Source organism: Salvia miltiorrhiza, chromosome 1, assembly GCF_028751815.1.
Source record: "Salvia miltiorrhiza cultivar Shanhuang (shh) chromosome 1, IMPLAD_Smil_shh, whole genome shotgun sequence".
NCBI classification, from domain to species: Eukaryota; Viridiplantae; Streptophyta; class Magnoliopsida; order Lamiales; family Lamiaceae; genus Salvia; species Salvia miltiorrhiza.
Genome location: NC_080387.1, coordinates 9,171,748 through 9,188,190, shown reverse-complemented (window position 1 = coordinate 9,188,190; position 16,443 = coordinate 9,171,748). Strand labels below are relative to the sequence as shown.

Here is a 16,443-nt window from a genome sequence, read left to right as displayed (position 1 = left end):
CCATGCATAACCGCTTATCCACTTATTAAAAACGTGGTCAACAAGCATAAAGCTATTATTTCACAACCAAAGAATAAGAAAACGTGAAAGGAATGTAAAGATTATATATATACATTTACCAATGGAGAGTCAAAGTATGGAGTCAAGACAGACTTCAGAATGTTGGTTGAAACCCAGAAATGTTGACACCATGAATGTTATCAACATTCCACCCAACATTGAAAACACGTATGTTATCAATATTGGTCCCAACATTGACTCTAACAGTTTGATTGCAAGGAAAGTTTTATTTTCATATTGAACTATTGAATTTTAGAATTCATTAAATACACTATATTTACGAGTTATGAGTTTTTTGTGTTAGGTTGTATTAACAAGTTTTTGTTTTTTAATTTTAGGGGGAATTTTAAATTTGTGGAAAAATCAGAAAAAATTAAAACTTGATGTAGTTTATTTCAAATTTCAAAAATTATGTGCAAAATCAAAATTCATCTAAACTTTGTGTATTTTGCGAAAATTTTCCCTTTAATAAATAATGACGTGATAAAATAGGATTATTTTACATCACCTGAATATTGATTAAATCCTCACTCATATGTCTAGTCCCAAAACTAAGGTGAGTTTTTATTTGAGTGGGTAGATTTTAAGTTTACCAAAAAAAAAAAATAGGCTAGTTTGATATATTGATTCTAAAAATTATTCATAATTTACATTTTAAAATGAGTTTTATTTTTATTCAATTCCTATCCTACCTATAAGGAGTATTATATATATCGTTTATGAAGAGGTTGAATATATATTTGAGGTGCAATTTTGCAATGAACTTGAGAATCTGAATGACATTATCAGCAGTGTTTCTTGGACATTTTCTTCACTTGGTAGGAGAAATGCTTTATGAAGACATTATCAGCAAACGTCAATGGAAGCTCTTCGTCGAGTATCTCCCTCGGTTTACACCACCCCTTCAAGCCACTCCTCGAGCTGCCTTCGAGTTCCTCGCTGCTCATGTTTGGTTCCTCTGCTATGTCCCTATATAAGTGTCGTAGCATGAAGAGAGCCGTGTCGTAATCTCTCCAGTAGTTTCTGCCAAAGAATCAATTTCACCTCAGTTTTGACACATCACACAATCTAACAAACCAACATCTCAATCAGAATGGTGAAGCTTACGTGTGTGCCCCGATGGCTGATACATATGGATGCCGGAAAGTTTTGTCCTGCATTAGCAAACGAAACAAGGGAGTTACAACATGCTTCGATTTTTCAGACGGATAATGTGATTTGGACAAAGAGACACAGATTAGATAGCACGTACTTGCAATACATGATCAACTCGCCCGTCTTTACTTCCCGTTAGTCTATCCATCATGATCGAGCCATATGATCTCTCTTTCCTTTTGTGGGTGCTGACAGATTGCTCTGCCGAATACATTGCAGTAATATTAGCACAAAGAAAAAGTAGTTCCGCGACATCTCAATACAAGGAAGAGTGGGCTAGCAGAAACTTTGAAGCTAATAGCTTTAAGACTACTTACCATCCTGCTCACTGTCGCACTTAGATTCACATAGTGTTAGCACTTTCACCTACATAGGAGCACTTAATTCATTAATTAAGGTTTCAGTAAGCCTAAAAGAAAATACAATCATCATGTGATTCACATATGTATATATGTATATCTCTATTGATGATGTGCTTAACATATTAGTATGAACTTTCAAACAAAGCATAAATGGAGCTAATTTGTGATAGCATGATTATCATTGTTGATGAAGTTGAAGTGTGCAAAGCTCCTTACAAATACTTCTTCCTACACTCTCGCACAATGCCGGGATTAACTTCAACTCAAGGAGATCAATTCAGGTTTCTTAATTGTCTGGAATAAGCAAGAGATAGAAGATAGGTCCCTATTTATTGAGCTTCAACATTTCTTCCAGGTATACTGTAGTTCATATGAACACCGACAATCATAAAGAATTTGGAAATTTATTCAAATAAGTATAACATATTATCATGCCTGAACCTATTGATGTGAGCAACAAAAAGTAATTTCAGCCGCTGCATCAAACAATTTTGAAGATGCCCATTTCCAGCTGACCCAACTTTCTTCACAATTTAGAAACCTTTTATAGTCAATAAGATGATAACTGATAACATTAGTAATACGACAACAAAAAGTTTTCTAATTTTTTATCCCTCTTATTAGTTCTACGCCTACACTATTTCCCTGTTTAACTATAGTACCACATTCTGATTCCAGTCAGGTACCGAAAGGAAAATATATGTGTACAACATGTTCACGTGAGAGAATCCAATATATACGAGAGAGAATTCCATAAAAAAAAAAAAAGTTGGGTAACCTATTATTTCAGATGTAAACTGTTCCAAGGATATAACTAATAAATCACATTCCATTATTCAAATGGACAAAAGGCTGCTTCTAAAGCAAATTGGAGGTCGGCAATGAAGGCAAGTAAGGTGAAGCTATAGATTGTATGAAACTGTTACTTCTCATTCAAGAAAGTTCGAAACGAATTATACAAGACATAATTGCAAAAAACCAAATCATGTGGTTTCTTAAATATTAGAATTAAGAGTAGTAAGAACCAACAATTACCTACCCTAACGTTGTTAAAGTGATTCCTTACAGCTTGAGAACACGACGCTAAGCCTTCTTTAAATTCCTGTTTGACATAATATGAGAACCAAAAAGCAAGGAGGAATTAACCCACAAATATTCAAGACAACAGTTCCTTACCTTAAGCACAACATACAGCCGCTTCCCACCCCTGTGGTAAGGAATAATGACAGGAGGCTTGTGCATAATCTCTTCACAAACGAGTGGTTCAATTCTGTGGCAACAAGTAATATGTGAAAATGAAGCTTTTCAAAAAAGAAGTAATTAAAATATTCTGATCGAATGGGTAGAAGACAGGCCTATATGCTACAGGATCAAAAGGATGGAAGATGTTAAACATTTGCCGACATGCTGGCATCTCCTCATTTATATTTTTCTCCTTCCAATACTCTTTCCCTTTGCCTAAAATGTAAATATCAGGAGATATTCTAGTCAAATATGTATCCAAATCCAATTAGATTGAAAATCCTTAATGACTAATGATAGCGTTAGATCAGCTGCAGTCTGCAGATTTAGGATTATCTTTATTATATTAGTTTTTGTTAGTTCATAGTTATCTTTTATTTTTTCGCAGTAGTTCAATTATTTAGGGTTAAGTTTTTAGGTCAAGACTCATGGGCTCCAAGTTAATTAATTGGGCCTCAAGTCATTAGGTCTATATATAGTTCTTTACGATTTAGGGTTAATTATCTTGGGATCATTGTTTAGGGACAGCAATAGCTGTAGGGCAGAGATATTTTTCTCTGAGGGCCTCGCAGGAGGAGTTTTATATATCGTATTTTTATTTTCTTTCTTATTTCTTCATCTTCATACGCCTTTACTCTATCAAATTGGTCCGACCTGCCGGATCGAAAGATGACGATGACGAGAGACCAACAACGCATGGAGCAGATAGAGAAGGCACTGGAGGAACTTCGCGCTGCCCAGTCTGCAGCGGCGGCGAAGCAAGCAGCGTCAGATTCTAAACTTGACGCCATTCTCGCCCAGTTGAAATCCATTGATCACTTTGATCGGGGCCCCGATCCCTCGCTGTCGGAGTCAGAAAGTTCCCCCACTCCGATGTTGCAGAAGATGGAGATGCCCAGTTTCGACGGATCTGATGCTCGTGCATGGCTTGCACGTGCAGAGCAGTATTTCTTGGTGCACCAGACACCTGCGGCGAAGAAGGTGGAGTTCGCCGTGATAGCCTTGTCAGGGTCATCGATGTCTTGGTATCAATTGCTGATCAGGAGAATACCTAATCCCGATTGGGTAACTTTTCGTCAGGAGTTGCTGATTCGATATGGCGATGAGTCCGCAATTAACGGCTATGAAGCCTTGCTTGCAGTCAAGCAAACAGGTTCTCTCGAGGAATATATCGCCGCTTTTGAGAATAGGGTTTCACAAATTCCTGATTTCTCGGATGCGCATTACTTGGGATTTTTCTTGGGTGGGTTGAAGAAGCATCTGCGAGCCCAGATTCAAGATAGTGTAATTTTCAGCTATTCAGCCGCTTTACAGGCTGCTCGAAAGATAGACCATGCAACATCGCCAGCCCCACCAGCGACGAACACATCGTCGGTTGTCTCCCACACGTCGTCCGCTTCCCCGGCTGCCTCCCTCACTTCGTCTGCCCCTCCCCGCAATTTTCGCAACATCTCCAATGAGGAGTACATGAAACACCGTGCAGCTGGCACTTGTTTTCGCTGCGGCCTGAAATATGGGCCATTGCATCGCTGCCCACCTAAAACACTACAGGTTTTAATCGGTGACATGGAAGATGACCCGGGCAGGGACCTAGAGAATTATGAGGATACCGGGCTGAAGGAGGAAGTCCCATGGGACCATATGAATCAGCAACCGCCTTGAGGACAAGGCTGTTTCGACAGGCGGGCAATTGATAGCGTTAGATCAGCTGCAGTCTGCAGATTTAGGATTATCTTTATTATATTAGTTTTTGTTAGTTCATAGTTATCTTTTATTTTTTCGCAGTAGTTCAATTATTTAGGGTTAAGTTTTTAGGTCAAGACTCATGGGCTCCAAGTTAATTAATTGGGCCTCAAGTCATTAGGTCTATATATAGTTCTTTACGATTTAGGGTTAATTATCTTGGGATCATTGTTTAGGGACAGCAATAGCTGTAGGGCAGAGATATTTTTCTCTGAGGGCCTCGCAGGAGGAGTTTTATATATCGTATTTTTATTTTCTTTCTTATTTCTTCATCTTCATACGCCTTTACTCTATCAACTAAGAAGCCATGGAAAACCCAGAAAAGCATGCTCGATTCTGAAGAAGGTACAAATGACTAATAACTCCGACTGTGCAAAGCTTTTTTTTTCAAAATTTATGGAAAGTGTTAATTCGCCACGGGGAGAATAACCTTTAATGCGTGTTTCAACACAAATTCTCCTGTCCACCGGGTGCACGGTGCACCCGGGTGTACAGTGTCATTTCTATAATATGATAGTGTCATTTAATGTTAGTGTCATTTTGCGACAGTGTTATTTATTTAACATGATAGTGTTATTTGTAAAAGAAAATAGTGTTAGTGTCATTTCAAGATAGTGTTAGTGTCATTTAGTGTAAGTGTTAGTATCGCTTTGCACCCGGGTGCACAGCGCACCCGAGTGCACAGGAGACCACCTCGTGTTTCAATTACATACAGACTCGTTCTGTATTCCCATCATTGGGCACCATTCTCAACAAAAAGCTGATAGCATTACATAACTAAATGTCCATTTGAAACGATCAGCAATGACCAACATATAAGAAGCAAATGACGCAACCTCCTGACAACTTAAGCAACTAATTTTCTTTGAAAAACCAAACAATGCAACCAAAATGATGAAATACTTCATAAGCGAATACTGAAAGCGAAAGAAATTAAGCATGTACTCTACTCTATGTAATGAAAAACTATAAATGTTTTCCATGATGCTCATCCCATGCATAAAGGATGCCTCTCACATTCTCACACTACCTAAAATGAGAAGTATAAGGTCAAGAAAGAAAATAATATAGGCACATTCAAAAGCTTCAATCATTACCAATCCCAATACGAACATTACGAAGGGAGAGAAAAACTCCAAGAGGAGACCCAACAGCAAAGAATGTATCAACCTGACATCAAAGCAATATGTATTATTCCACACACACACACACATATATATATATATATATATATATAAGGAGGAGGTTCAAATGAGAACTCGTATTTTAAATGAAAACGAAAAGCTATTCTCAGCCCTTTGATCATGAAGATCTACGGTGGATGCATCATCTTGATGGATGAATACAACACCTTGGTTTGAGTCCTGGAGAAAGCGAAAAATTTATTTTTCCCATTTTTTCTGATCAGTTAATAAAGATATAAAAATAACAATTTAAAATGAGAATTGAGAACACTGCATTGCCGTGTAAAGTTACTACATATGTTGTGCAATTAACTGTAGTCAGAGAAAATGGAAAAAAAAAATCGTTTCCTCCAAGATTCGAACTCAGGTGGAGCATTCATACATCAAGATGATGCATCCACCGTAGATCTTCATGATTCAAGGGTTGAAAATGGTTCTCCATTCTCATTTTATATAAAGTTTTCATTTTAACTTCTATATATATATATATATATATATATATATATATATAAGGTGATCAAGATGTTTTTGGAGAGGGTGTACAGGATATATATTCAGAGAAAAGGAGATATTAAAATTATACCAAACATGGACTATGACCTTATAAAAAGACACATTTCCATACAAATTGTCCATATAAACAGTTATACTAAGCAAGGTCCCTAAAGAAATGGAAGAGAGAGAAGACGTTACCTTGAACTCTAATTTTGTATATTTGATCTGAGGGGTATAACTCTTCAAGGAATCTCTATACCCATGCAGAAGTCTCTTAGGATCAGATTGATTTACGTCTGAGGTGCTCTTCTTTGCATTCACTGGATAGTACTTATTATCAAATACAGGAAATTATGAACAGCTAGAACACTTAAGATGAACAAGTATAGTCCAAAAATTATTTGAGACTACAATGGAACTGCATATCCATACCTTTGCCATCACAATCAGCTTCAAATTCTTTCACTTTTGCTTTTAGAAAATCTTTCTGAGTCAAGAGTAACTACAGTAAGAAGCATATGAAGATATCAAGAAGAACACACAAAGATAAGTCATCACTAATTACCTCTTCCATCAATAACCTAATTTTTTCAGCTTTACTACTATGGGAATTTTCTGTAGTGTCAGCAAATTGTACAACATCAGTTCTCATTGTATTGGGGTCATTTATCAGGTCATTTTTATTGAATTCCATGTCATGTGAACTGTGGAAAAGTTCATCGGTATTTCCACCCAATGATGATATATCAGACTCTGATGATATCGGAGGCCCCAATGGATTGGAAATTCCCTCTTCTACAAGATCTGGATAATGCAGAGGACCAACCACGCACTCACTTAAAACATTCTCTGAGCTCTCGTACCTAGAATTTGAGGGAGGACTGTTATTAGATGTTAAGTTATTCCTGACAGAAATAGGAATATTGTTTCTTCTTTGTTCTTTGTACATCCACTCCATTGGGAAAGGTGAGGTCAAGGTCTCTTGATGACAAAGGATGTCATAAGACAGAACACTGCCCAGAGAGTGACCATAAATTGAAACCTGCAAAATTGGAATCGCTATTAGACAACTATGTTTGGATAAGTCTAATTATTATTATATTATATAGCAAGTTGCCAAAATACCTTTCCATCATAACCAGGATTCCTCTTAAGAAACTTTAGATATAATTTGTTAAGTTGGTTGGATACCTGAAAATGCCATGTAAACAGCTTAAATTAACAGATCCAAACGTAAGGTAATCAACAGTCTGGTAGGAAACTTATTCCCACAGATAAATAGCAGTAGAATTCTCTATAGGATGTTGAAGATCAAGAATAAAATGGTAGCAAAATTAAGTGCAGAAACTCAATATTGATATAATTCAATCAACGTTTTTTTCAAAACAGAGGATAAATTTGTTATCAAACCATGAAAATGATATATAATTATATAGGTACCTATTTTGCATGTTTTGATATGATCATAAGATCAACTATGATCTTTTTTTTAAAACATGGAAAACCAATAGCTATATATATATATATATACATCAATTGATTCAATTGGTAAGGGAAACCATGCTTGTGAGAAAACATGTATATCAAAATCAGGAAAAAAAAAAAAAAAACAAAGAAACTAAACCCACCAACATATCTTGAAAAAGAAAATGGAGGCAGTGAAAGTGTAGAAAAGAGATCATATAGGGGCTACCGAATCTATTATCTCTTGACAGTATATAGGGCTCATATAGTATAGGACATCATGAACAGTTGCACTCAACATCGTGCGTAGCCCTCGGACACCATCCAAAGTAATTTTCTCAACTGCAACTTCTCCACTGAGCGTCAATCCCTTTCTCCACTGTCAAACACAAATGTATTATTACTATTACGAAGAAACAAATGAATTTCATTACTAAAGAAATAGGAGTACATGAGATGAGTCATCCTTAGAATGAAAGTAATAATGATAACATTAGGAACATTGTTCTCATAAGCACCAGGATGGTACTGCAACCATAATAATAATAATAATAATAATAATAATAATAATAATAATAATAATAATAATAATAATAATCAGGGATATTTGTCGTAAAATACACGAACTTTCAGCAAATATCCCTAATAATAAAATAATAACAAGAAAAAACCTGAAATAGTAGATGTCATAACAGAATCTCTCCACGGTAATTAACTAGAATATCTCAAACGATTACTCATGGATACTAAAGAACATATTTTCAACCAGAGACCATATCTAAACATCATAGCCTTTGCTCTACTTCAAGCCTATCTCGACAACAATGGAGGATGATGCTAAGCTATATTTCAGCATACGGCAAAGATTTAGATAGTCGATCTGATTCAATGAAGCATGTACTTAATAGTATAGTGGGACAAAAAGGATAAAGAAAGTGGTTATTTTTCACATCATCTCTTCAACTGTACATTATCTGGATATGTCCCCACCTTCGGCCGAGGAAAAGAAGTCATCCTATAAATGAGTGCCTCTCTTTTCGTATATGAAGAAGATGTAGGCTATGATTCCAATGCTTTATCAACCCACACATACATTGTTGATCAACAAATAAGTAGGATGTTAACTTTGATGTGTTAAGCACATAACCATGCTTTCACCCCGTACCTTCGGGATAAGGGGTGCCTCCTCACAAAGGGTTGCAGTTACCAGGCTGGAGTGATCGTTTACAAACAAAAGGTTACGGCTTCAAAGAAGACTTCTCCATTATTGTATCATTCATTAGGGCCAACTGTAAGGTGAAAACAAGCAGTTCCATCAATGAAGTCGGAACAGTTTATGTTTTCACCAATCAACTTGTCGCCGTCCATCATTTTTTACAAATTCCTCCTCAAGTAGCCAAATAAAACTTTAAATGAACCGAAAAATGTTCAAAAACAGTGAACATAGAAAGGATTTCCTTTCCACACCTGGAATGATGAGAGAACTAGATATGCAACTGGATAAGCATACCTTTGTTCTTCCTTTTGCTAAGACTAGAGTAGATTAAAAGTGCCTTCAAATGGATTCTCAATGCAAGGCCAATAGTCTTTGCTGGAAACCATTATACAAATACTTGATGGCAATTATAGCTTCCAAGATTAGACATATAAAATTTGTTTTAAAGTTTTATGTCCAAGCATATGCGATATCATATCCGTCAAATTTTCAAAATTATTTCCAGAACTTTAGCACATATATATTCATATCAATGCCTCCCAATTTTTTGTTTTATTTTTTTCTTGTTGTTGTGTGTGTGTCAATAGATCCAAAACACCTCTCCACACCAGTATTCATACACGAAAGGACCGTCAAATAATTCATAATATTTCAATTTGAAAAAAACAGTTGTAAATAATGATCAAGGTGAATATTATCAAGAATGGTAACAAGAACAGAAGAGGACAATCAAGTAGGATTTAGGAATATCAGGGGTAATGAACTACATAAGTGCATAATATACCTGACAAGGAATATAAAGTATTCTTTGAGTAGCAAGTTGATGAAAAGTAAGGTGCCTTTCAGCAATACTTGCAGTTATATGGCGAAAGTCTCCAACATCATCCACCAAATTAGATTTCTCCAACCTTTGACCAATACCGTGAACCATGAAGACTAAATGTCCGACAGGAACCTACACCAAAAATAAACATTACACAGTTTGAACTAAAAGGAACTTTACTTACTGGCATTGGCATATCATCCGTGAGCTAAATGCACGGTAAACTCAAGACAAAGAAAAAGAGAAAAACATCCTTCTGGAAATCCACACTGAGCCTTAGCATTGCCATAATTCTATACTAAATACAAGCTAAAAAAATTCAATGTTCAATATACCAACAGACATGTAAATATCTTAAGATAATGTTCCTTGCGGTGCTTTCTGTTTCAGATCAATATAGAGAGCTTGAAAGATAAACGAGAGATGTGCAAGTTATTTTGCATGGAGAAACAGAATCGGTCTATTTATCTATCAGTTCCTAAAGCTCTTCATCTTATATATATCACGCAAAAGAGGTCCATCATTTCACGCATCCATTACATCAATTTTACCATGTATGAGTTTTAAATGAGAAACCTCCAGGCGTGGTCTAAAAGGTGACATGATGATCTCACAAGAATTGCTATCTAACCAAAGATCGACTTTCAGTAGTCTCATCTAGGGAAGAGAAAAAAGAAGGGTTATCTCTATTTTACAGCAGATTTCTATCTATTTTATAGCAGAATCTACACTTCATCCCCAACAATCTGCTCTATTTTACAGTAAAAAAAGAATACTCCAGAATATTACTCCCTCTGTCCCAAATGAAATGTCTTGTTTTCCTTTTTGGGTTGTCCCACTTCAAATGTCTTGTTTCCTTTTATGGAAAAAATTATTTTCAAAAAGTAGAATTTTTGGGACCCACATCACCTTTACAACTCTACACCACACCACTTAATAATATAATTAATATTTTCTTAAATAACCGTACTGAAAAAAAACAAGACATTTCATTTGGGATGGAGGGAGTATTATTTATTTGTTTAATCTCAATAATATGTAAAACCTATCTAAAACATTTTAAAATAGCATTAAAATATTAATGCAAAACACATAATTATCCATTCGTCCACTAAGACTATGGTACATTGGGTTCGGCACGAATTTTAGTAAAATGGTTGATAGATGTTTTTTAGTGGAGAAAGGGTCCCACCATGTTGAATAATGAGTTGTTAAAGTTGAATTATAAGGATTGATTGTGGGCCAGAGGTGGGTTTTTGGTAAATAATGGGTGTTTGCAAAATTGAATTATAAGCATATAGTGTGGGGTCATATCCTAAAAAGGAAAGTGATACACTTTTCGTGGACATCGAATAAGGCAATTGTGCCACACTTTTGGCGGAGGGAGGGAGTAATATATTATTACAAAAAACATAATTAAAGATATTATAATAGCAAGCAGTGAGTCTTTTTCATCTGGTCGTTTAGCTTCCGAAAAGATATTATCAAATAGCAAGTTTGAGCCCGACTTCAAAAGTTACATCCGTTACATACTCTGCTGATTAGCGCTTTTTGCTTGATGAATAGAATAAGTATGCATCAACTTTTTATATCCATAAAATAGCATATACCATAAATATGCATCACTAGTTATTAAAAACCAAACAACAAGAAAACAAAAATAGTGCAACTACAGTACTATTATATATGTTGTACGACATTGTAGTTGTATGCATTTTATAGTCCAGATTTAGCTCAGGGTTGGAGACATCTTATTCTGCAAAAAAAGCACTCAACACTATCACACCTCTCCCATTGGAGATGGTCTAACTACATTCTTACTTTAAAATGTGCCTATATGTACAAACAACAAGGTACCAACAAGAAAATATATTTTTGGTAGAGAAAATCGATCTATCCATTAAGCAACAATTGTTTTGGCCTACATATTTCTCACGACTCTAGCAATTCTCGCACACCAGGAAGTTCAGGAAATATCGTCAATGAAATTTTTTTAGCTTACCTGTGAACAGTAATCATCCATCTCTTCCTCCTGTTGTTGACGTAATTCATCCTGAAACAAAATGGAGACAGTGGCAGCAACATTATCCACATTCAGGAATCGAAAAGAGAAGGCTTCCACACGATTCATGAGAGTTCTTCACAAGTTGATTGTTCGGAAAAAAAAAAAAAAAAAAAAAAACTATAACACTGACAAGGCTGGCATGGTTTTAAGAGAGTGCTACTAACAAAGGTGATAAGTGAGTATAGAAGAGGTTCACTGAGAAAAGTTTACACTAAATGTCCAAAAAATGTTTCTAAAATGTTTTTTTATCTTGCTAAGAGAAGAATACCATTGTTTTTTCACATTATCTTTCCAGTATTTTGAACTGGTGCAGTGATCCACAAAAAACCAGAAGATGTAGTCACTTCATACTTGCAACAAATATAAACACATAACAAATGTAAGGGGAAAAACAACAAAATCCAAAAGAAAAATTCAACGAATTCATAAAGCTTCTTATCACATTTCATAAGATATGACTTCGTTCATTAATTCTGCAAGGATGATATATGAAACAACTCACAAACAGACTTCCTACACACTGTCAATAGCCAGCCTACATCGATCATGGATCATAAATACACTAGTGGATTTAAAAGTCCTTTTCCAATCAAATCTTCGAGAAAGGTAGTGGAAAATGACACTTCATATGAAGAGGTTCCAAAAAATCAACAAGTAATCGAAATGCTAAGATATAGTTAGCTAAGAATAATTAGAAGTGAAATGAAATACCTGGGTCGGTTTCTGAGACTGAGGTGGAGCATATCCACGTCTTAAGTTGATCCCATGCTTTCCAAATTTTACAACACCAGAAAACCCACAAGCATCAACACCTAGCCATGCTTCCCATGTATCATCTTCCCCGATAAAAAGGGCATGTAGTCCCTAAGCATAATATTGGCATTAAATGCAGTTACTTGTCATGTCCCTGAAGCCATAAACCATACATATAGCTTAACTTTGAAAACCATGAAAAGTAAATTTAAATTAGATCACAGAGGCATACTGGAGTAGGGCCTTGTATATCAACTCGTGCAGCAAAGAGACCTGATAATTGAAACGTTCTTCGGCGCCAAACCTGAAAGCAGGCACCCAACCTTAATCAGGCTTTTGAGATGTAAGCGAAGACTGACCAAAAAGTTTAACTTGCGATTAAAAGAAAGATGAAACTAGACAAAAGAAACGATGATTAAATTAATCAGAGGCTTACAAAGAGCCTAAAAGACAATAGAGAAAAATGGGAAGGTTGAGAACATAAATTAAAACAACAAGCACCTTTATCCACATAGTCTTGATGAACATTGCAAGGCCCCATACCCTTCTAGTCTACTTGATTAACAAAAAAATCACCAAGCAGAAGGGATTAGTGAGCACCTTATTGCGATATGCATATTCTAACTGCTCAGAAACATCCTCGCGTAGTGGAAGCCAATCCAGACCACCTCTACGAGCAAACCAGTGGCCTCGTAGAACCCTCCGATTATCTCCATTCCAGTATACAGGAAAACAATGTCTCCTAACCAAATCTACCTGCACTAATAAAATTGTTCAACATTTTATGCTTCTTCTTTTATGCAGTGAACAAATGCACCCAATGGATGAGGGATCTGAAAAAATTCTATACATTACATAATTGTTATAGAGAAAGGACGTGCACTCTCAAAACAAATTATGACAATGCCAATTCAATAGTAACTGAAAAGTATGAGCGCGACATTTCAAGAGTGATATAGCAAAATAGACATTGTTACCAAAAGTTGAAGATTTGTGTCTCTAGAGCAAATTGAATCTCTAGTGCATAATGAAGTGTTTAGATGTTGCAAATATTAGAAAGTAGCCACCCGTCGTAAGAGGACTGTAGATCATATAAGTATACCTAATATAACTATATCTATATCAAACAACTCTCCCCTTACAAAGTAGAAATTCATTGATAAGTCGATTGCAGATATAGTAATACCTCATATAGCCCTCCCTTTACAGGGACACCAACTCTTTCTTCATCAGTTGCATATAGTTGGTATGATTGTGGAATTCCTGACGATGTTCTGTTTATCTGTAAGGTTGACTTTGAAATAACACTTGTCCCAAGAGGGCCATCGCTACTCTCTGCACACTCTTTCCACCAGCTTGAAAGTAACTCATCCTCTCTCTGCAAATATAGAAAGTGGCACCGAGCATAATTACTCATCTCCCAGACACACTATTTTCTATTCAAAATAAATAAGAAGATATCCACAAGACATCAACTAAACAACAGAAAAGGCAAGTGATATGACCTGCAAGAATAATGCCTCTATTGCAAGAGAATCCCTCATACCAAATCGAAAATAATCACCTTTTCCAACAATTTCTGTTTGAGGGATTGAGGCAGCTAGCTCTGACAAAAATAAGAAGTACTGTTGAACATTACACAGATATGTATCATGAATATAAGCTAGAAGTCATCAATTAAAATCATCAATGGGTACCTCCTCTTGAAAAACTAGCATAACAATAAAGGATTCTTAAATGATTCCAAGATGGACTCCATTAGTTTGCTAAAAATGAGATACTATCATGGTCCAGAATCTCATTAAGGCCGTGGATAAATTGAAAATGGAGCTAATATTGGAAGTCAAGAGTGGAGATTACAATCCAAGTGTGTTGTCGCATATTTTGTTATCTTTAGTGCCACTCTAAACAAAGCTATGGACATAGTTCTACAATCAAATCCTTCAAAATTGCAGAACTTGGCGATTTGATTATGCATCACTACATAAAGTCTTTTAGGACTCAGTTGTACTTGTGAGTTTTCGTGGATTAGACCTATCAAGTAAAGCCTGTATCTTGCATAATTGAGAGCTTCTTGTAATTCAGGACTTCGTTCTTAATTATGCTACATGAAGTCTCTACTTAAGGCACTATTCATTCTTTTACTATTGTTTCAGTTACTCAGGGATTAATTGAATTTCCTAATAGTCATATACAGTAGATACAGACAAAAAAAAATAAAAAATACACATGCGATTCTCAAGATTGCATGATTGCCCTGATCCTGTTTTGAGACAAGAAAAAGATGCATAACTCCAAATTATCTATGTTTAAAAGCCAGTTTGGCATACAACAATGCAGCGATAACATTACATCACAATTCGACACAAGAATATCAATGAACAGTTTCCACCAAAAAACACAAGCATCTCATAACAAAATGAAAAATAGTCATTCTCACACACAGATACTGACCGTTGGCCGCCAATGGAACCTTGGAAAAGTACCACCGCACATCGCCGCCGTCTGACGGACTGCTAGTATGTGCCAGATATTTCTGCCTACCCTCACATTGCTCGATCTCACTAGTTAACCGCATTATATTCATCGGCGTATTCTTTAACATATCCGGCGATGTCTTCTCCACCTCGCCGCCAGCAGCCGTGACATCCGATTCCATTGCTACCTTATTTGACGCCTCAAATCAAGGCAAATCAAATTGATTATTAATTTTTACAGAGATTTTCTTTTTCACAAGGCGATACATAGAAACACAAAATTTAGGATTTGATTCAGCTCGCACATTCGCCTTATCAACTAGGCTTCATCAAATGATCAGGATGAGAAAACTACCAAAACAGTTTTGAGTGAGAAATTATGAACACTCCGCAAACTATAATTCATAACATATGAGAAAATCTGCTTCACGTAAAAATATTAAATCTAGGAATCAAAATTCCCTAATTAGTTATACTTATTTCGGCAAATTATGTTTTGCCATTTGAATTTCGGAAATGTTACTCTTTGCGATATTGAATCTTATATCTTATATCTGTATAAATTTCTACTCCCTCCGCTTCTTTGAATTTAATGAGAATAATATTGTAGTGTAAAAATATGTAAAGGTATATGGAGCCATATTATTTATAATGTAAAATTATTATCAAAAAATGAAATGCACCATTTTCGTTGGGACGACTCAAAAAAGAATACGCACTACTTTGATTGGGACGAAATGAGTATTTGACATTCGTTCACGTGCACATTTCATTGAATATTTTTTTGTTTTAAAATTTATAAGGGTGCTTTCTGATAGAAATTATTCATCCTAAAAAACATGTGAAGATAATAAAAAATTTGTAAAAAACATATATATTTTTCATTCTTTTCTATCAAAGAAAATATTCCATCTCTCTCTATATATATATATATTAAATCAAAGAATATTTGGTTGCAAAAATTTCCCTTCAAAAGTGTCATCAAATTGTTCATTAGATATACTAATTATTTTTAACCATTAGACCACTCACAACAATGACCCAAATGCGGGTCACCAGAAATGACAAAATGGAGAATTTAATTAAACTGAAACGGAAGTCATAAAAATTAGATGACCCGGTACCTCTGCCAACCCCCCAAGTCATACTGCTACTTTTAATCTCTAATTGCCAAGTGTCCAATTTTAATCCTTCAAAAAAAAAAGTGTCAAATTTTAAGTGGTGTATTAGATTTTGTATAAATAAATTTTAATAATATGTAATTTGCATTTTGTAGTTGTATTTTTAAGTTTCACGTATTGTACTTTGATTTATTTAATTTCAGTTATGTGTTAAGTATCAATTATAATATTTGACAATGTTTAATTTAATATGATTACAAATTTAAAAAAAAATTATTTTATT

The 16,443-nt window shown here is 35.3% G+C and overlaps 1 protein-coding gene across 3 annotated transcripts; it reads right to left on the bottom strand.

Annotated features, from left to right (window-relative positions):
• Window positions 1-659: 659 nt before the first annotated feature.
• Window positions 660-15,567, bottom strand: LOC131006520 (phospholipase SGR2-like). Of its 3 annotated transcripts, XM_057933668.1 has the most exons (22): window positions 15,345-15,561; window positions 15,017-15,227; window positions 14,068-14,168; window positions 13,749-13,940; window positions 13,163-13,318; window positions 12,795-12,866; window positions 12,521-12,673; window positions 11,747-11,797; window positions 9,706-9,876; window positions 7,935-8,084; window positions 7,367-7,432; window positions 6,807-7,283; window positions 6,674-6,728; window positions 6,440-6,561; window positions 5,660-5,732; window positions 2,933-3,035; window positions 2,754-2,847; window positions 2,617-2,679; window positions 1,533-1,581; window positions 1,313-1,416; window positions 1,168-1,214; window positions 660-1,083 (listed from the first exon to the last, which is right to left on the bottom strand). In XM_057933668.1, exons 2-22 carry the CDS (start codon window positions 15,219-15,221, stop codon window positions 846-848), a joined length of 2,742 nt encoding a protein of 913 aa, XP_057789651.1. In that variant the 5' UTR covers window positions 15,222-15,227; window positions 15,345-15,561; the 3' UTR covers window positions 660-845. The 3 variants fall into 3 exon arrangements, with proteins under 3 accessions (XP_057789651.1, XP_057789652.1, XP_057789653.1); XM_057933669.1 differs by lacking the exon at window positions 15,345-15,561 and having other exon boundaries at window positions 15,007-15,123; XM_057933670.1 differs by lacking the exons at window positions 660-1,083; window positions 1,168-1,214 and having other exon boundaries at window positions 1,312-1,416; window positions 2,613-2,679; window positions 15,017-15,567.
• Window positions 15,568-16,443: the final 876 nt, after the last annotated feature.

Coding starts and splice junctions, on each gene's coding strand:
- LOC131006520 (XM_057933668.1), bottom strand. CDS start 15,221: ATGGAATCGGATGTCACGGCTGCTGGCGGCGAGGTGGAGAAGACATCG. Junction 3,036..5,659: donor TAATGTTCGTATTGGGATTG/GTAATGATTGAA, acceptor TTTACATTTTAG/GCAAAGGGAAAGAGTATTGG. Junction 2,848..2,932: donor TTTGATCCTGTAGCATATAG/GCCTGTCTTCTA, acceptor TTGTTGCCACAG/AATTGAACCACTCGTTTGTG.